The sequence below is a fragment of the Gracilinanus agilis genome, chromosome 2 (assembly GCF_016433145.1).
Source record: "Gracilinanus agilis isolate LMUSP501 chromosome 2, AgileGrace, whole genome shotgun sequence".
Taxonomy (NCBI): Eukaryota; Metazoa; Chordata; class Mammalia; order Didelphimorphia; family Didelphidae; genus Gracilinanus; species Gracilinanus agilis.
This window is the reverse complement of record NC_058131.1, coordinates 110,139,439-110,160,741: the sequence shown is the minus strand read 5'-3', so window position 1 is coordinate 110,160,741 and position 21,303 is coordinate 110,139,439. Positions and strand designations below refer to the sequence as shown.

Sequence of the window (21,303 nt, the reverse complement as noted above, 5' to 3'; positions counted from 1 at the left end):
CTCTCTCTCTCTCTCTCTCTTTCTCTCTCTCTCTCCCTCTCTCTCTTTCTCTCTCTCTCTCTCTTGATATGCATGTATATATATGTATATACACACATATACATATATGTCTTAAGATATAGAGATTTTTATTTATATTCACATTAATTAGAACAAATGCTTTTAAAAAGAGGTATTGTCATAAACACCTTAATGATTTATTTCATTATAATCCTTTTGTTTTTAAACTCTTACCTTCTGTCTTAGAATAAATACTGAGTATTAGTTCCAAGGCAGAAGAGGGGTAAGGGCTTAGCAGTGGAGGTTAAGTGACTTGTCCAGGGTCACACAGCTAGGAAGTTTCCAAGCCCAGATTTGAACCCATCTCACTGAGCCACTTAGCTGTTCTCTCCTTTTAGTCTTATATTCAACATATATTAGTAGTAAAATATTGAGAAGTTTGAGCTGTAAAAATAAAAATTAACTTCTCTGAGGAAAGTTTCCTTTTTTTCTTAGTAAAATCAGGAGAATTAAAAAATGAAATCTTTACAAATCAATATAGCATGATGCAAATAAATTAAATGTAAATGAGAATTATATTAAAACCATATAGCTTTGTTGTATTAGGCAGTCATTATGCAAAATAATTCTATTTACTACCTAAGCCATCAGTCACCACTGTAATTATTACTTAATCTAAAGAAATAATGATTATATTAAAGAGATGGAAAACTATAATATGGCCTGTTTTAGTTTAGTATAAAAAATTTTAAATTTGCCATCTTTCTATAAATACAGAAGTGGCTCAGTTGCCTTTAGAACTACTGATGCATGTTTCCAAGTTGAATGGAATATTTAAGATGATATGTTTCATAAACATCTGTATGTGAAAATATGGTCCTTTCAAGCTTAGAGTTCTTGTTTAAAAAAAGCAACTGGAGAGTTCTGATGCTATTGTGCAAATAAGACCTAGTGCTCTCTAAGAATGTAAGAAGTATGAAGATTTGGGGGGTTTCTAATAAGGTGATGAGATTCATCACTATTGAAGAAATTAGGATGTGATTGATTTTAATGATTTAAACAGTTATCAAATTTATATTGATTGGCATCAAAGTAACTGTATAATTTTATACTATCTTTAAGTTATTATGCCCTCCCTCAATTGGATTCCATCTCTCTTCCTGGTAGTTGCTTCTTTTAATTTTAATGTGGAGACTGAAGAGCTAGGGAGATCATCCCAGATCACGGACTAATCTGTGAATACTTTGCTATGAACATTTTTTTTTTACATTGCCATTCAATTATAAGAGTTTGAATGCCTTCATTGCTCTCCCTATTATCATATCATTTTTCCTCCAAAAGACATTTCTGTTCATCAGTACATCAATATAATTTGTAATGAGCATTTATTTTTCTTTTGTGCTTGTATCCTGGACTGCATATGAAGTTCTGAAAAGGTATATGGTATCTTTGGGTTATGATTGGTCTCTCTAGCTGAGGAGAATAAACTCTGAGAAAGATTGGCTTAGCCTCTTTTTTAAGCCATAGAAAATAGACCTGGCTTTTTTGTAAGAAATTACTTTTAATATAGAGGGACTAATGAAGTTTGATTATTCTGAGCCCTACTTTTTAAAACCTAGAGAGTACTTTGGCAACTTCATCAGAGGATTATTTGGTCTTCCCTTCCTATCTTATGCAGTCTTAATCATAATACTAATTTTTGTGATTATAGACATCTTAAAAAAATAAAAAAAAACTACAAAGAAAATCTAGTCTGATGATAGTGTTTTAGTAAGGGGTTGGTGACAGTGATTATTTTCTTATTGGTTGGTAGTATGATATAGTGGAAATAGGAAATTCTAAAGATTTAAGTTCATTTCTCACCAGTGTGACAAGAGGCAAGTTATTTAATCTCTAAGAAATTTGGTTTTCTCATTTGCAAAGTATAGACAGTAATACTTTGTGCTACTTAACTCACAAGCTTATTATTTGCAATGCACCTCATGATCTTGAAAATGTTATATATAAATGAGTTCATATTATTGTTATTAAGTAATAAGGAGTTTTGGATTTCAGTAGTTTATAGTCTTTCTGAATAAAATCTGAATTTTCAGTAGCAATGACATTTTTTTTTTTAACCCTTGTACTTCGGTGTATTGGCTCATAGGTGGAAGAGTGGTAAGGGTGGGCAATGGGGGTCAAGTGACTTGCCCAGGGTCACACAGCTGGGAAGTGGCTGAGGCCGGGTTTGAACCTAGGACCTCCTGTCTCTAGGCCTGACTCTCACTCTACTGAGCTACCCAGCTACCCCCTAGCAATGACATTTTTAAATAAAGTAAACATATTACTTATTTCTCTCTAAAATTTAAATTAATGTCCAATAACTCCAAGTATTATATTTTATAATATTTATTAATAATCACTTGAAGTAGAAGAAATAAAAGAACAAAATTAGAAAGCCTAAGTAAAAAGCATGTGGGTAAAATTCTCCTGCCTTTCTCTCACCCAGCCTTCACAGCCAGGTTTCTGGGAGAAGGGAGAAGGGAGCAGGGCGGAGCTACACTCCCAACTTTATCTCCAAAACATCCAGGAAGTAAGATCAGAATGAAGATGGGAAGCTGCAAAAGAGAGTTTTGGGGAGCAAATCCTAATTCCACACCTCATATCAACAAAAAAAAATTGTACTTTTGGGTTTTTGTGTTTTTTAGCACAGTATTAAACATATTTCATAGAAATCAGTGTGGCATTTTGGAGACGGAGTTGGCCTCTGGGATAGGAAGACTAATGATCATATTTCATCCCCATTCTATATTGCCTATATTATATGGGGCAGTGCAACTCTACCTCTGCAAGCTATGGCAGATCTACCTTAGTAAAGCAGCTTACCTTTCCTTGAGTTCCTTACACTCAGGGAAGCACATAGCTAATAAAAACAAATCAAATTTTATAATCAGATTTAAAAATGTAAATTTTATGAAGTTGTCTAAAAAAGATAAGCTTCTAGTTGTACATATCGTCAGTAGGTTTTATTGCACTACAAGTGACCTCCATGCTTCCATTTTACAGATGAGAAAATGAGGCCTGGAGAGGTCATAGCTTCCTACAGGGAATAACAGAATATTTCAAATCCTGTGTTTTTCATTTCCCCCACTCTCCCATCCTATCTCTTGTAGGATCATAGATTTAGAACTATTAGTGATCATAGCATCCCACCAACGTCAGGGATGGAAAGATAAGTGATTTGCCCAACGTCATGCAGTTAATAAGTTTCTTTAGATTTGAACCAGAGTCTTCCTAGCCAAGTCCACTACCTCTGCTAGGCCACACTGCCTCTATTAACTTCACAATGTGCTTTCATCTTAGAGTAGTTTTAGTACTAGAAATGTCATTTTGGTGGTTAGTTTTAAAACTTTGTTTTCCAAAATAATAAATACAGTGGGGTTGTTGAAAATGTAAATTGCTGTTGTAAATCTATAATTTCTGTCAATTGTCATCATTCCATAATAATTTTCCAGGGAGAATAATACCTTTGCCGCATGGAAGGATCCCAAGAATAGTATGAAAATACATTTTCTGGTGTTGCTTTTTTTCACCAGACCCATGATTTCATTTGTATAGGGATCTTCTTTCTAGGGAGGAAATTCCTTCTAACAATACAGATAAATAGTTGCCGTAATTTAGCATTCAGGATTGCCTTCGAAGCAGTAAGCTGTTATAATATGCCTAGGGTCGTGCTGGTATCACTAGAACATAAAGGTTAAAACTCAATAGCTCACTTTTCCTTTTTTTCTCTTTCCTTCCCATGTTGGCTTTTTTTTTTTCTTCTAAAAACTTAAATTTTCTGTCTCATCCCCAATGTTTTTCTTGTCAATTCCTTTCCTCCTTCTGTTGCACTCCTACACTTTCATAATGCCTTCTGGCTTTTCTGACAACGTGAACACCAAAGTAATTTGTAAATATTTCTTACAGTCAATAAAATTGAGAGTAACTTAAAATATTTTTTTCAAATGCCAAATTTGTAAACGTTAGCAACTTTGAAATGGAGCACTGATCATTCTTAATGCCAACTGCTCCATCGTTGTTGATTTTGATCTTGTTTTCTTTATAAATTTTAGTTGTAGTTTTTGATTATATCTCCCTAGAGAAACTGATAGAGTAATGTAGCCATGATTCATTCCAGTGGATCACTGTTATGGTACTCAGTGATAGGGTTCTTTCCTCCAAGTGGTGCTTAGAGGAAACCATGCCAATTTAGACCATATGATTCTTGTCAATGTTATCTTATGGATCTTCCATATGGATTCCATTCTGTGTTTTGAGATGTGGGGGACTTCCTCTTATTCTCTTGACCTTTAGATAGTACAATGGATAGTGTGCTACAGGACCTGGATTTAGGAAGACCTGAGTTCAAATTTAGCTTTAGCTTTGGTTATATGACCCTGGGCAAGTTACTTAATCTCTGCTTGCCTCAGTTTTCTTGTATGTAAAATGGGGATAATAATAGCATCTATATTCCAGGAGTGCTATAAGGAAATAATATTTGTGAAGTACTTTGCAATCTTGAATATGCTATATAAATGCTATCTATCAGCTGTCATCATTGATGTGTAGGTATAATTTTTTCCATATCACTTCTGAATTATTGTTGAATGCTGAAGTGCCTTGCTTAGGAGGGAGAAAATATTATATTAAGGTACAAGACCCAACAAATGGAAAGAATTAGGACATGGAGAATGAAAATAATTATTGGCTATTTTGTTTCTTTTATTTTTTGGATAAGAATATACTAAAGGGAAAAGGTACACAAATTGACTGAAAAATTGAGTTCCTACCTTTGTGACAATGAAGTCACTTGGAGCATTTCATGAGTTACTTTTTTGCCCTTGATATTTTCAAAAGGATGAAGAGAAGTAGAAGAGGGCATTTCTTTTCAAGATGTACTTTTTTGATGGTCTGAGCAATATTTAATGGATGGTGAATGTTCTGAAATCTTAAATCCCACTCCTAGCATCCTTACTGACTTTCTTTTTCACCTGATAAATTCTTAAGCTTCCCCATGTTTCACCACAACTGAGACTGTGTCTAAGTCAAATGATAGTCTTTTGGATTAGCCCAGAGAATTTTAATGAAATCTATGTATATGTGTTTGTCTTTTTCTTTAAACAGGAAGTTGCACTGAAGAATAAACAAGAGCTGTATGCACTGCCACCTCCTCCTCAGTACTACTCGTGTCTTGTTGAAGAAATAGAAGCTCTGGGTTGGGATAAGTATGTTTATTATTTAATATTTCTTCAACATTGCAGACATCTATGATTTCGTTGTAGTGGATAATCCCTTCACTGACACATATCCTAATGCATTTTGACTTAGTGGGTAATCTTTGAGAGTTGCTGTGATTAATAGATATGCCTCTTTGTGATCAATACTGGTAATGGCCAACCTAGTGATGAGACTTTTTACACATGGATCCAAGACATTGTCCATTGTTGGACCGACATTTAAAGCCTTTTAGCTCCAAAGCAGCTGCCACTATTGCTCCATTAGCATAGCTTTTCAGAACTAGGAGCTGCCTCCATGTGACTCTGGGGTATCAGAATAGAACTGTGGAAAATTAATATTGAATTGTAATTATTTTTATATGAAACCTTTCATAAACCTTGGGTTTTGAAGGTCAGCCAGCTTCTAAGGTAAAGTAATTTACTTCCAGCCTCAAGGCTTCTCACTGGGATGCCCTTTGTTTAAGGCTGGGTGGAGACCCCTTCCTTATTTCTCTGTAAATAAGAACTCTCAGCAAGTCTTGACTCTATGTTGGAGTGCAGTGACCTACTCTTGTGATAGGGAAAGAGCTTGTTGGTGGTGTGTTTAAAATACACCTCTTTCTGTGATGAAATAATGAGAGAGGAGTTGGGGTCTCTAAGTCCCCCTCTTCAGTGGCTGCTTGCCAGTCAAAGATGTATTGGAGTGTCCAGGGGAGGGACTGAGTGGTGGAGGCCAAAAGGGGTATATATTGGCTTAGAGAAGAGCTCTTGCTCTTTCTTTTGCCCCACTCTCTTTTCCTTCAATTGCTCTTTTGCCATGTCCTCTTTGGCCCCACTTGCTTTCTTGGATACTTGTCAAGATTATTGAGGGAGTTTATGGGCCAGTTTAGATTTTCTTGAGCAGTCAATTAATAAATTAACTTAAAATTAATAAATATTGTTTCTTGAGAATTTCAGTCATTGCAGAACTTAACTGTGAGCATGTTTTTGTTAAATAATATTAAGACTTGTAACAATTAAAATTAGTTGCCAATAAATGTAAGGGTAAAAATGAATTTGACAAATATAAGAGTTAGAAGAGATAAGATTGTGGTCACTGTTTATAAAATTAATTTCTTAAGTCAGAATAGCTGATAGTAGCTTTAAGCAATTTAGTTTAATATATAGTAAAAGAGAGAGATGTAGGAAAGAAGTAGAAAATACTGCCTAGCTAGGTATCCTAGAATTACTGTCTGAAGAAGTCCAGCTCACCACCTGGCAAGGGCTCCCTCAAGTCCTGATCTCCATATGGAGTTGCTATACTTTACTTATCCTCTTCTTAGACTGAACTTAAGGATTATCATACTCAAATGAAGCTGGGATCTCATCCGTTTGGGAGTCCCTCCAACTATGCAGATCATCACCTATTTGTGCCTGTCAACTTCTCAAAGAAATCAATCTAGGTTGTCCATCTCATGTTCTAGACATCTTCCTCCATTTCTACTGACTTTGTCTATTTGTTCTTCACTGTTCTTACTGTATGACCAATTTATTTCTGCATCCTTCCTTATAATTCACAGGTTCACATATAATCTTCTTTTTGTTCTACTTTGTATGTGCAATAAAATTAACGTGGCTGTGACTTCTAATGCTGGTATATTTATGGAAGCCTTGGCTAATATTCTCTAAGTGACTTATTATAGGGAGTTTAAACTTATCATTTTACCAATAAGAAAATGAGACTCTGTATAAATTGCTAAGGACACCCAAGTAGAAAGTGGCAGAGGAAGATTGCCAAATTCAGTGTTCTTTTTTGACTCTAAGATCACTTCAAGATTTCATTTATGGGATCATAGAAAATGCTGTTGCTTCTGACAAGGTAGGAGTTTAAAGATTAGGAAAAGAGCTGTTGATTTTATTCTTCATAAAGTTGAATTTAAAGCCATAACAGGGCATCTCAGAAAACATGTCCCAGGAGAAGGTAGAGACTTGGAATTGGAAATTAGGTAGAGAGTATGGGATTGTAGATACAGATTTGTTAACCATGAGCGTAGAAGCTATAATTTAAACTGAGAATGGATTATAAGTATGTAAATGTAACTGGAAAAGAGAACATTAAAGATTGTGCTTTGTAGGAAGGTTGGAACAGAACCAGGAGAGTTCAGTGCCATGAAAGCCTAGTGAGACAGTTTCAAGGAAAGGTTGATCAACGCTGTCAAATGCAATTGAAGGGTCAAAGTGAGGATTTAAAGAGATTAGTAAATCTGGTTATAATGATATCTTTAGCAGGAGAGTCAGTTTAGTTCATTAGTGGAAGCCAGTTTCTAAGCAATGAATGGAAAGGAAGTGGGGAGTTTTTCTTTTTGGTATACTGCTTGATTTTCTATATCTGACCCAATTTATTTTGAGTCCTTGGCACATAATAATTTGAATGACTAACTCCAATGATTGTAAACTTGAGGACTTTTCAGAATTATGATGTTAGCTAGAATATATTATTATTTGGGAAAATTTGTACAAGATTTTCATCCTATTGAACTAAAACTGCTTGAGGGAAAGAATTGTTTTTTGTTTCATCTTGGCTCCCCAGCACAAAGTTGATATTTAATAAGTGCTTGTTGGATTGAAACTTATCTTCCTTCCCAAACTCACTTCTCTCCTAAAGTCCCCAGTCTCTTACTTTCCTTCCATTCACCCACATTCATGGTCTCAGTTGTCCTGATTCTTCCTTCTAATTTAGTTCCAGCTCTTGTTGATTTTACTTTTGCAACATCCTTCTTATCTGTCAACACTACACTTGCTTAACCACACCTTTTGGTTAGGCCCTCGTCTCTTCCCTGAAATATTACAATAGCTTCCTAATTGGTTTACATGCCTACAATCTCTTCCTTCTCCAACTATTCTCCACCAAGCTACCAAATTAATATTACAAAGAGCCAAGCTTTACCACGACCATCCCCAATTCATAAATCTTCAGCACTGCCCTGTTACCTCTCAAATGAAAGATAAACCCTTCAGCCTGGCATTTATAGCCTCCCACTGTCCCGTTAAATAAATAATAATTTCACATCATTCTTCATGTACTCTAGGTTCTAGTTTAACTTGGCCTACTCACTGAATGTTCTGTCTTCATCCTTCCTGACATTTTACAGACTCTTCTCCCCCATGTCTAGAACTCATTCGCTCCTTACCTCTGTCTCTTGAAACCTTAGTATGCTTCACAACTCACTCAGGTACCCCCTTTTACCTGAAATCTTTACTGAATCTACCTCCCTTCTCAAATTATCTGGTTTTTTAATTTGTTTTTTAATAATGCTGTATTTCTTTAAGTAGATGTAAGCCCCAAGCTTAGCACAGAACTAGCAGCAATTTAATGTTTCTTAACTTGAACCAAATATAAGGATATACATTCCATTTCTTCCTAAATTCAAGAGTAGAGTTCTCTCCTGATTTAGGGAATTTCAAAACAGTATAATGGTATAAGATAGTCATTCTGTTTTTGTTTTTTTTATGGTCAAAATTTTTTTTTATTTTTTAGAAAAATTTCCCATGGTTACATGATTTATGTTCTTTCTCTCCCCACCCTTGTAGCTGAAGTTCATTTCCACTGGGTTCATTCTGTTTTTTGGCTCTTTTTAAATTTAAAAATTGGTAATTTTATTTTAGAGAGTCATTGTTGTCAGTTGGTTGAAATATTTCTTTGTAGCACATGCTACTCTGACTTCATCCCCCTACACTGAAGGTCAAGTTCACAGAGTGTGGCTACTGTGTCCCTAGAGGTTAGGGGGAGCCCCCACCATTGTGCTCCCTGATTTAATGATATATAAATTATTACTGACTCAATTAGGAAAAATATTTTCTAAAAGGGTTTACTAAAAAAAAAAAAAAAAAAAAAAAAAAAAAAAAGGTTGGTTCAAAACATTCCTTCCTCCCCACTCCTCGCACTTGTGAAACACTTTCCTACCCGTATATCTAGGATCCAAGGGAATGTAGGTTCTATCTTCTGCAAAAGGACAAAGTCCTTTTGCTGGAATCTTCAAGATGCTTCCTGTAGGTACTGTGTAATTTTTGTGTTGAGCTCTTTGTAATAATAACCACCAAGAATAATAATATAATATAATTATTCTACAGTGTTTACTCTGACAGGCATTGGACTAAGAACTTTATAATTTTTATCTCATTTGATCTTTATGACAACCCTGGGAGGTAGGTCCCTTTGTGATCCCCATTTTACAGATGAGGAAGCTGAGACAGAGAGAGGTTAAACAACTTACCCAGGGTCATACCACCAATAAGCTTTGAATCCATGTCCACTCTGTCCTTGGCTCCTGATGAAGAAGTTGCCACCAAGACTTGGTTTCCCAGGAATGCTACTAAGACCCAGATGGGAGAATGAATGGAAAGTCCCAAATCCTCTGAACCTTTGAAGTTCATAAAGTTCTCTTCAGAAGAAGAGGGAGAGGAGGCAGAGTCCAAAGCAGAGACCGAACCATTCCTCTCTCTTCCCCCTCAAGATGTTCCTTCTCAGACACATCTCTAGAATATTCTATCTTATGCCAGACATTCAATGTTCTGACTCCAAACAGTTCATTTGTTTTATAGCAGCTTCTGAAGGCATAACCAGGCACCTTTGCCAATCCAAGTGTTTAGATCTTGTTTTGAACCTAGTAAGTAATCCAGACATGTTCTCACTTGGTCATATGTAATATCAGAGTGTGGAACTTTCTTTATTTTAAGTGTGGTAGATTGGTTATCTAATCTGACTTCCACCCTGACATCTTTTTTTCTTTTTTTTAATACATTATAAATTTTGATGACAGTGGAAAAGAATCAAAAGCTGAACTTATTTTTGTGGGTTCCTGAATGTGGAAATAAATTAAAGTAAAAACATCTTTATTCTTCACAGAGGCAGATGAAAGGGCCTGCCTATATGGATAGGATGCACAGAGTTTTATATTGATTCCTAAAATCAGTCTATATAGATATATGTGGATAGGATGTCTAGGATTTTATATTGAATTTTAGAAGTGAATGATGCTCATAGAGGGCTAGATAGTTTCTTCTCCATTTCTCCCCATGTATTTTTGTAAGTGGCTTTTTAAAGAAATAACTGAGAATATCAGAGTTATCAATAAATGAAATGTCCATTTCAGCAGTGGGAACATCCCAGAGTTGAAGTGTAAGAGGAAAATAGGTTTTAAAGTATTTTGGAAGCTTAGACAGACAGATAGGAGCTGAGATTCTAAACTGGAACACAGTGGACTCTCTCAAAAAAGCAGTTGGGATTTTGAAGGAGTTGGGAAACCACTGACCTGAGAGACCTGTGGATTTGGGTATCTTTAAGCAACACCTGAGACCTTACAACTAGCAGGATCAAGGAGTAAAGGTTGAGATTTCTGACTTGCTTGGTGGACAAGCAAAGTCAATCTCCCTGATTTTTCTCTGAAGAGTTATTTGGCTGGTTCCTGTGCTCTTGGAGTATACTTGGACTACTTCTGATCAAGATCTATTGACCATCTACGTAAGATCCCATTTGTCCCTTGTGTCTTAGCTGCCTATTTAGTATAGTGTAGGGATTTCCCAGATCTTCAACTTTTAACCCTGAGTTTGATCCTTAGGGTTCTAGGTTAAGTGTGACCTCTCCTATCATCTCCAATCCTATAGTCTGTATTAAACCTGTATTTTTATAATTCTTTGGTCCCAGTCTACTCACTTGTTAGTTTCACAGACTCCCAGGCTAGGTGGATCTGTGGTTGCAGTTGGTAGCAACTGACAATCCATAATTTCCATTCCTTGTACTTTGGTGGGGTTTGTGTTTCCCTAGTTTGTTAGTCCAGTCTGTTATTCCTGCCCAGTCAGTCCCCTTTCTCTAAACCCAGTAATATTTAGGTTACCTACAAGTGTTTCCCATAAGAGAAGGCATCAGATAACTTTTTGGTACAACCATCTTTGGAAATGGATAAGAAACTCATTTTCTCTAACAAGCACATGCTTTCAGATTATGAAGGGATTCAGCTCTGATAAAGGAGACTCTCTTAACAGATATTTTACTTAGTAAAGCAGTTGAGATCTCCCTTTTAATTCAACAGCTCAGCATTTTAGGTTTTTCTCTTCCATAGAAGGATTATGTGTCCTGACATGGAAGGAAAAAAATTCTCTCTACTTTTACATTACTATCTGGCCATATCTCTCAGAGGTGTGTTATTTTTTAAAGGTACAAGCATCTTCTTTGAGAGAAGTCCTAGAGTTCTTGTAAAATCAGAAGAAACCTGTGCCCCCCTCACATTTTATAGTAATTATGAAACAGAAGATGAAATCCTATAGCAAAAGGAAAATAAAGCTGCCTCTTTTCAGTTAGCAGTAAGAATTCAAGATAGACCTTATGGAAAAATGAAGAACCTGAAACATGGAGTAGTCTGGTAATGAGTCCAGAGTCACACATCTAGTAACAAATGGTCTGAGGCCTTATTTTAGCCCGGGTCTTCTAACTCCAATGGCCAGCACCTAGCTACTGCCTCACTCTGCCTGCCACACTCTCTGCTCTTTCTGCTAACCCCATCTTTAAGTCTTGTCCGGGTAAACAAAATGGACACCTCTCTTTAATAAGTAAAAACACAAACAATGTTCTTTCTCTTATTTTTGGCCGCTATAAGCTACCTCTCACGAGCCTGCCTTCTTTTCCATTGTCTAGTCAGCATTTAATAAATCTTTTACAGTGTGCCAAGCACTGTGCTAAGTTCTGGAAAAATAAATAGAAGCAAAAAGAAAAACAGTCCTTGCCTTCAAATATTCTAACAGAAGAAGATAACACATAAAAAGGAGATGAAGAAGAGAGGAAAGAGTTATGGAGGAGGAGGAATTTGGAGAGTTTTATAGACTTTTTTCATTACCTGATTTGTGAAATGAATCCCTTAGTCCTTGTTAATAGACCATGGTTTTTCAAATTATGTTGCTAAGTCTCTCAGTGGTCTTTCTATAGTAGAAATGGATTCAGCTTTAGCAACAAGGTTAGCTTCAATTCATCTTGAAAACATAAATAAGATAACAAAAATATACACATAATTGCAATGTTGTAATTAGTCATTTATAATATAATATATTCAATTATAATAGCCATTTAAAATCAGCAGGCCTGTATATAAAGAAGGGGCTTCAAAAAAGATCCCCAGATATTTTCCCCTCTTTAAATTTTTGCCAGATGCCTGAATCATTACTGGTACAACAAAAATGCAGCATATTAATCACAGTATATAATAATTGAATAGCAATATGTAATAATAATGATAACTTGTTTTCATCTTTGAAATTTTAATAGTGGGCCACTACAGGTGACAGTTTTTAAAATTCCAAAAGATCATTTCTATAATTTTAAAATGTACAATGACTTTGTGCACTTTAAGGATCAACAGACATTTCCGTTTTCATTGTAGCAAAGTTCTGGGTATATTGTTTCTTCTACTTAAAATGTGAGAGCAAGATATTTTTTTTATTTGTAGGCTTTTCTTTTGGTATATAGTAAAAACTTATTTTTCCTCATTCCATAAACATTTTAAGTAAGTTTATTTGAGCATCTGTCTGCATATCTGTGGTTAAGGCAGCTTTGTACTTTGCTGAAAAAAACATATGGAATGAAAAAGAGGTTATTCTCTCATTTGGATGCCTCCAAATTGCCAGATATTACCAAATATCTGGATAGATAGTTGACATCATGTCAATAAATTCTCCTGAAGAATAAATGAATATTTGGCATTTGACTGCCAGGAGTGGCATTGGGGAAGGCAGTGAGATTATTGATGAGCATATGTGGAGATAATTTTTAAAGAATGTCTTTTTTATATTTTAATATTGTATGTTAAAGTTTAGAACCATGGGTTGCAAATTGTTTTTCTTCTTTCACTTTTTCTAAGACTTTGTGCCCTCTTTGGTTGAGATCTATTTTTCAGAAGAGAAAAGAGAGCACCACAATTCCTTGCCCAGCATCTCTTGCAAAAAAGCCATTTTCCCAGCATGCCAGCTCAAGTGACTGGACTCACATATAATGGTATAAAAAAAATTGTTACATAGGTCAGGAGGCTAATGCTAGTTTTGAACTCTAATGGGTCTTGCCATCAGTCTAGGTGATAAGTTGTGCAATACTCTTAGACTGCTTTTTATCTTTACAAGAGAATGGTATTGTAAAAATGTCAAAAAATATCCGCATGCCCAGTTCACTAGTAAATATACTGCTAAATTTGAACCTTTTTGGCAGTAGCTTATACTACTCAGGGGACCATATTTCCACAGAATGATGTATTTCAAAGTGTATTGGTCTCCATTGTAAGAAATTCATGTTTCTGTAGCAACTTAAAATCAAAACAACTGTGCTTATGTTATATGTTTAAAATATTACTTACATGGACATAGGTTAAGTGTGAGAAGTATATTGAATATACTTCTGTATATTGAAAGTGCATTGAATAAAACTTTTTTTACAAAGGAAAATTCATTGGAAATAAGTCGGGTTGTACCTATGCTTGTATAGCATTTTCCTTGGTCGATTAGTTTGTGTATATGAACTAATATTAGCCAGATAGTCTACAAGAACAGTATTGATAATAAAGGAGAAGTTCATCGAGGAGAAAAACAAATAAAAAAAAAACCATAAAAGGCTCCTACTGTATGAAACTGCAGAAATGGATCAAAGAGTTTGACAGGAAGTTTAATGTGTACCTAAGTAGAGGTTGACAGGAACATGCTGTGTGTGCCAAAGGTTCCAGTGATGGAAAACTGAAACATGGTGCTCACTGACCACAGCGTGAGCCTTGACACACATTGTAAATAACCCGGAGATATATGACTGCATTAAGCACCAGGCCGGTGTATTAACAGCAGTAAATCTGCAGCCGCAGAAATGGCTGCCACGCAGGACTGCCTCTGATTAATATTTGTAATAGATTAATAGGAGCGCAGAAAAAAAAATTCAAATTGTAATTCTACTAAATGTGATCATCATTTTCTCTTTCTTCCACAGACTTGTGTATGTGGATACTTCCTTTAGTACCATCAAGCTAAAAGCCAAAGACACTTCTGGGAGAGAGCATCTAATCACTCTCAAGCTGAAGGCAAAGGTGAAGTTTTGTTTTCATTTCAGCAGTTATCATTGACATGGTAGGAATAGTTTATTTTACTTTAACAGTTTGGTGATTAAGAGAAAAGTACTTTCTTCATAATAATCTGAGAGGCAGGGAGAGCAAAATGATCTCTGCCTTCTATATGAATGAGCTGACACTGAGTATCGGTTTAGTATTTTATGTAGGATCGTGTAAATGGATGGAGACAAGACGAACTCAGGTCTTCTTCTAACTCCATATCCAGGCTTCTTTCCAGTGTGGCACCACCAAGTATCTAAGCTGGGCTGGTTATTCTGAGAAAACTATTTTGGGGATTTCTTCTTCTTTCTCATTTCAATGAATTGACTTCTTACTGTTTTCTTAAGGACTGATTAACTTTAAAATGAATATTAGTGATTTGATGGCTTTTTAAAGTCAGTTTAAGAACTGGGGATTCACACAGGCACAGCATAGTAGAGAAGTTACTTTATTTTAAGAAAATTTAAAATTTAAAATATTAAAGTTTGAGAATTCTTTGAATTATGATGTAAATGATACCTTCCCCATTTTATTCTCTATATAGTGAGCAATTCAATAAGTGCTCATTGGTGATCAACTATTTTTTTAAATAGGCATTTTTATAGGTCACAGTGTTTTATAGAAACTTCTTTTGAGTTGCAAATGAAAATATGGATTTAAATAGTTACCTGACTATTTGGATTATTAAAAAGCTTTGGAGCAATGTTGTCACCAAGAGTTCCTTATCAAACTCCTTGGAACTCATTTGAACTGGCTGATATGTTTTAGAATGATGTCTAATACATATGTGTTGCTTATATATTAGAACACAGATTCTGTGTGCATATTGAAATGGTAGCATTGAAAGTATTGCCAATATAGGCATGTCTAGGTAATATGTATGAAGAAAGGGGTCAGTCAGCCTGTGCAAATCGAATGTGTTCCTATATGGAAACACAAGCCCTGGCATTGGTCACACCTTAATCTACGTTTACATGTTCTTGGTAGGAAATTGCTTAAGAGCAGTGCATTGGAAGCTTTGTCAGCCTTACTTGCTGGAGCTTCACTGATCTGGAGTCCTTGGCTCAGACCTCCTGGGTCACTGCTGACAACTTGAGCCCGCCACGTGCTCTGGAATAGCCACTCTTTGTTCCCCTTTGCCTATATTCCCCCTGCAAATTTCCTTTCTTCTCCCTGTTTCCTTTGTGTTTTGTAGTCCTGATTTTTTTTTCCACTTTGTATATTGTAAAGACTTTAGGCAGATCATGCCTGCCATAAGAATTCTTAGCATATTGGCAATCAATAATACTCAATAACAACATGTTCAGTTTACTGACCCAGAACAATGCTATTTTACTTTATTTTGATGGTCCTAGAATGTAGGTTTTGAATAATAATTGGAAAAGACAGTTTTCTGCAGATTAGAGACTTGCATAGTAATAACTAGGGAAACATTAGACTATGAAGAAAATCAGGCCATGTAAGTTTTTTATTGTACCTAGTAGTCATCAATCAACTCTATTTCAGAAGATTGTAGTGATGAAAAGATCAATTGTGTTTGTCCTTTTTAAAAATGTGTCTGGCATTTAAGCTTGCCACAAGAGAAAATTAATATATAAAATGTGTGCTGGGTGACACAGAAATTTGATATCTGATGGTGCCCATATAAGACATGTTGAGAAATCACTCCGTTTATCAGGCTCTATCACCTTGCTTTTTCTCTCACTCTCTTCTCTTCCCTTCCTTCTTTCCCTTTAATTTTGAATATTAGGGTATAATTTTAAAACCAAGTGTTATTAAAGCTGTAAGAGAGAATAAATGGGGAGTAATGTTATTTTTTTTTTAATTTTAAACCCTTAACTTCTGTGTATTGACTTATAGGTGGAAGAGTGGTAAGGGTAGGCAATGGGGGTCAAGTGACTTGCCCAGGGTCACACAGCTGGGAAGTGTCTGAGGCCGGATTTGAACCTAGGACCTCCCGTCTCTAGGCCTGGCTCTCAATCCACTGAGCGACCCAGCTGCCCCCCCAGTAATGTTATTTTTAAGAGAAGCTTAGCAGTTGTGTTTTAATTAGGATAAAATGACTTCACTTTCCATTTTAGTTATCAGGAATACTCTCCCAAGATAGGTGAAAGTATTTTTATCTTCAAGAATAGATAGCCACCAAGAGTTTTACTGAAACCCTATTTGTTTATAAAAAAAAAAAAAAGAGTATTTGTTGTTGAAAAGATTGAAAATGGTGTTTGGTTTTACTGATTATCATTCTTTACATATCTCCTATAATATAATAGGAAACTAATAAAGATGGAGACAGGTAGGTGGGTCAGTGGATTGAGCACCAGGCCCAGAGATGGGAGATTCTGGGTTCAAATTTAACCTCAGATACTTCCTACCTGTGTGACTCTGGGTAAGTCACATTGCCTACCCCTTACTGCTCTTCTGCATTAGAACCAATACTTGATATTGATTCTAAAACAGAAAATAAGGGTTTAAAAAATAAACTAATTAAGAGAATTATAATATGTCAGAAGGGCTTTTTTGAGTAGCCACCAGCTTTGATAGTAGAGTTCTTAAGTAAAAATGAGATTCTGGGAATTGGTGATGATTTAAGAGATCATAATTTCTTTCATCTGGAAAGAAAAGAAGTCAGAAGTTGTTGTTTCTGGTGGTAAATGGGATTATTTATTAGGACCTCAAAGACTCAGTTTAATTCAGCTTAAATAGAAGCTCAATAAAAGTAGTTGTAAGTTTCTCTTTTAGAGATATTTGGGCCCCAGAATGTCAGTTATGCAACGATAGATGCAACTGTCTATTTAAAATGTACGATGCAAATCATCAGTTCAAGCTTGAGTTATAGGATATGGGAGAAAGGTGAAAGTTATTTTTGTAAACCTGAAAATAATAGCCTGCCATATAAATTAATATACCTTCTTTTTACTAAATATGGAAAATACGAACCTAAGTTTGCTAGAATGTTACCGAATAGCCTCAAAGAATATAGAAATTAAATACTACTATATCTACTGGAGTTGAAATGACAAGTTATCATTCTCACAAAAATTTTGTTCAAACACCCTTTATCAAGCCTAAATACTTCAAAGCTATTTTAAACTAAATGCAACTAAGCTCAAGATGATACCTACCTGAGAATAAAGAGAAAGAAAAATTTCCATTTTTACCCTTTTGATAGTACAGATTGACTCTCCTGAAACACATGAGCACACATATACACACACATGAAAAGCACCCAAAAAATTTTACACTGTTGTTTTAAAAGTATCTTTTCATGTTTTTATTTTCTATTAGTCATCTAGGATTTATCAGTAAAGTGACCTTTTTAATTTCAAAGGACAGACTCAATTTTTAGTTTAAACTTAAGGAAAATAAGGATTCCCTGCCAAAAAAATTAATAGCAGGTGAGGATCTTGGGTGGTCATATCCCCCAGAGTCACCCTGCTTTGTATTTCCTTACCACAGGAACACAGCTGTACCACTTGAGGCTATACAATCAAAGAATCAGGAGATAAAGGGCTAAGATTACAAGACAAAAATTTTATGTTGAGTTTTCTTTGAGGAAAAAGCCTTTCTTAAAGTCTAAGAGATGCCTATGATTCTATAGCAACTGCTGCCATTTATACTTAATCAAATATTGCATTATAATAGTCATCATGTTTCATTTCCTAGGAAAGTATTTGGTCATTGTAAAGTGGATGTTTCAATGATATCTGAAGAAATATATTATGACCCTTAGATCTTTTTAGTCATTTAAACTTCAAAGTAAAAAACTCAAGTCAAGAATTGGACAATAATTCTGTGATTATGTCATATAAAAGTATCCAAAGTTACTTTGAAAAGATGCCTTGAAATTCAGTAAAGTGCTTTGAATTGCACAACTCTGTGTTCCCAAGATATTTACAGCTACAGGTAAAGTATCCTAAAATGGGTATAACAGGGTTCTTATTTTTGTATTAATTTTACTGGCTCTTAAACTAGCTCTGAGTCTTCTGTAACTGTAATTTTTTTTTTTTCAGTGTGGTAGATGAAGTTTGATAAAATGCCCCTGTGAACTATTTAATGTTTCCCTGAGCAAACCTATTCATGATATGTGCTTTTATTTTTTGAAGGTGGTGATAGTTTGATATGAAAACACTTTCTGCCAATTTGTTTGCAAGTATTTTTGCTTTCAGAAGTAGAACAAGAATTACTTGGTTTGTTAAATCAGGCAGAGGTCCTGGAGGGATGAACTTTGTTTCTTTTGTCAGACCTAATATGTCCTCTTGTACCTAGATTATATTTAGGCATAAGGTTGTTTGACAGGATACCATCCAAATTATAAGATTCAGCATTTAATTCATTTTTTTCTTTGCTTCGCTCTAAATTGAAAGCCTATTGAAGTTGTAGCTGCTTTTTTAAAGCAGAAACTTTTGTGAAAAGAATGTCAGAGTAATTACAATGCTATTCTTATGTGCTACACCTTTCTTCCTTATCTTCCTTACATTATATTGTTTATTCTAACATCAAAAGTACTGAAAGGAAAATAGATCCACTGTATATAACGTACAATATATAATTCATACATTCAACATGTAAAAATGACACTTTTTCAAAACATGGTTTCCTGCTACAGAGATTATAATGTCTTGTGTCGTGAGAACTCTCTCCTTGGACTTGACAATCTGTTTCAATGATAGGTGTATGAGAAGTTACACGCTAAATAAGTCTGATCAGTTCCAAGCACATTCTTATCTGTCATGAAAAAGGTAAAAAAGAAAGAGTATCTTTCAAAACTAAGGTTAAAACTTAAATTAGAAAGTAAGATTTAAAGTTCTTGAACTATATTTCTAGAACCCAAAGAAATGGCTGGGTGTGTGGAGATGAGCAACAACCCTAATCTTTATAAGACAGATAGAAAAAATAGCTTGGCATTAGATTTCAACGAATAAACAAATGTAGAAAATTAATTGAATTCAAAACTTAAAAAAAATTCATTTTGATCTTTTAGAGACCTGAAAGTTTGAGAGAGGTTAATGAGTTTTTTTCACTTTGTTATTATTTATTTATTTAAATTTTGTTTAAGGCTGTCTTGTTCATTTTACAAAAGATTATATAGAAACAGAAGTGGACTAGGTGTGTGATCCTGGGCAAGTCACTTGCCTAGCCCTTACCACTTTTTTGCCTTGGAGCCAATACACTCCAAGACGGAAGGTAAGGGTTTTTATTATAAAATTTAAAAGAAGAAGAAGGAGAAGGAGAAGGAGAAGGAGAAGGAGGAGAAGGAGGAGGAGGAGAAGAAAAAGAAAGAAACAGAAATGGAAGAAAAATAGTTAAGCTGTTTAGGCTTTTGTTGAAGCCTCAAAACTTATCTGAAAATTCCATCATATTTGCCTCTCATTTTCCAAATTTTTCTTTCTAAGTCATTTATAACTTTTCTCAGGTACTTTCACACAGAACATAGTCTTATAGTTTATAAAAAAAATTTCTTTCTGATAAGATGACATGTTTTTTCTACTTGACACAGTAACCTATGTACACTTATTTCCATTTATGGCCAAAACCATGAATGCTATATATTTAATGTAAACTTTTTGGCCTACTTGCTATATTTGATTGGTCCTTTGTTTCAATATGAGAGTTGATCTTTATTGATGAACTATTTCCAGCCAGCTATAGTACACAAAATTAGGAAACTAAATACTTGCCCCTTTTTAAGTATTTGAGGGCCTTACAGCATACTTTTATTATTTTTTAAAATCATCTGAATGATCAAAAAGTCAAATATATTTATCAGAAGGTAATACAGAAATATTCTCCAGTGCTAATTATAAGTGATTTTTGTACCATCCGAGATTCAGGGTATCTGTATTGCTGTTACCCTCCATTAACCTAATCAATCAAGATTTGACTGTCACTTGGCTCTTCTTACTACTTCATATCAAAGCTGCTTGATATTTTTCTTTTGAATCATTCCACATATCAGTTTACATCAGTGATATCAATAAATATTTTTTGAAATTAATTCATTTTAGATTGTAAGTTACCAACAGTTAGGCTTTAATCAGTGCTTTTCTTTGTATACCATTCAGTAGAGAAAAATCTTCATTTTAGTACTTAGATCTTTTTGGATAAATAATAAATTTCCATTCAAATTCTTGTTAGTGTCTGTGCTCATCCAAGAAAATACTTAAAATTGGGAAGTAGAAAAGGAAGTTAATAGAAAATACAAAAACAGTATATATGTTTTTATCAGAAAACATTTTTTTCCTGAAATTCAATCTCCTTCAGAGAAAATAATGAAAAAAATATTGTTATTAATTAGCTATAAAGGATTCTTAAGATGTAAGTACTGTATTCTACTTAACTCTCCAAGATGTGATTCTCTTTACCTAATCTAAAAACCTAGAAAGGTTCTGTGGCTTTCTTTGGATGCTTTAATCCCTATTCTTTATCAGAGTGTGTTAGAGAGCCTTTCCTTTCTAGAAAAACCTCATTTTGTAAGATTAATTTTAGGATACTATTAACGTCAGATCAGTTTCAGATTTCATACTTTATCAACCCCGAAAGGATGAGTGTTTGCATTCTTTTTTTCCCTATCATTATTTTTATCTTTTCTAATATGCTTCCAAATTATCTGATTTCGTATAAACTAATCTCATCTTTTGTCTTAAGATACAAGTGTGTCAATATGAAAAATCATATTTTTATTAAAAATTGATCTTTATTATTTTCATTTTCCTTCCACATCTATTTATATTTATTCATTGTTTTAAGAGATTTCAACAGATAGTTATTATGAATTTCCCAAGTTGCTTTGGGAAAAAACAAAGTTTAGATAACACAACCTCTGCCTCCATGCAACTTACAATCCCCTGGTAAAACTTGTTTACATAATATCAGAAGCTTTCTGAGATTGCCAGATTGAAATTTATATATAAAACTCTTGAATTTGAAATAGTCAAGTTTTCTGTTCTATTTTAATGGAA

The 21,303-nt window shown here is 34.6% G+C and overlaps 1 protein-coding gene across 1 annotated transcript in view; it reads left to right on the top strand.

The window, feature by feature from the left end:
• FANCL (FA complementation group L) overlaps window positions 1–21,303 on the top strand; it is a 74,488-nt gene that overhangs the window by 23,252 nt on the left and 29,933 nt on the right. Inside the window, exons 5-6 of the mRNA XM_044663361.1 lie at window positions 5,146–5,246; window positions 14,227–14,323. Of these exons, the coding sequence (XP_044519296.1) occupies window positions 5,146–5,246; window positions 14,227–14,323 (198 nt within the window). The remainder of the gene's footprint in view (window positions 1–5,145; window positions 5,247–14,226; window positions 14,324–21,303) is intronic.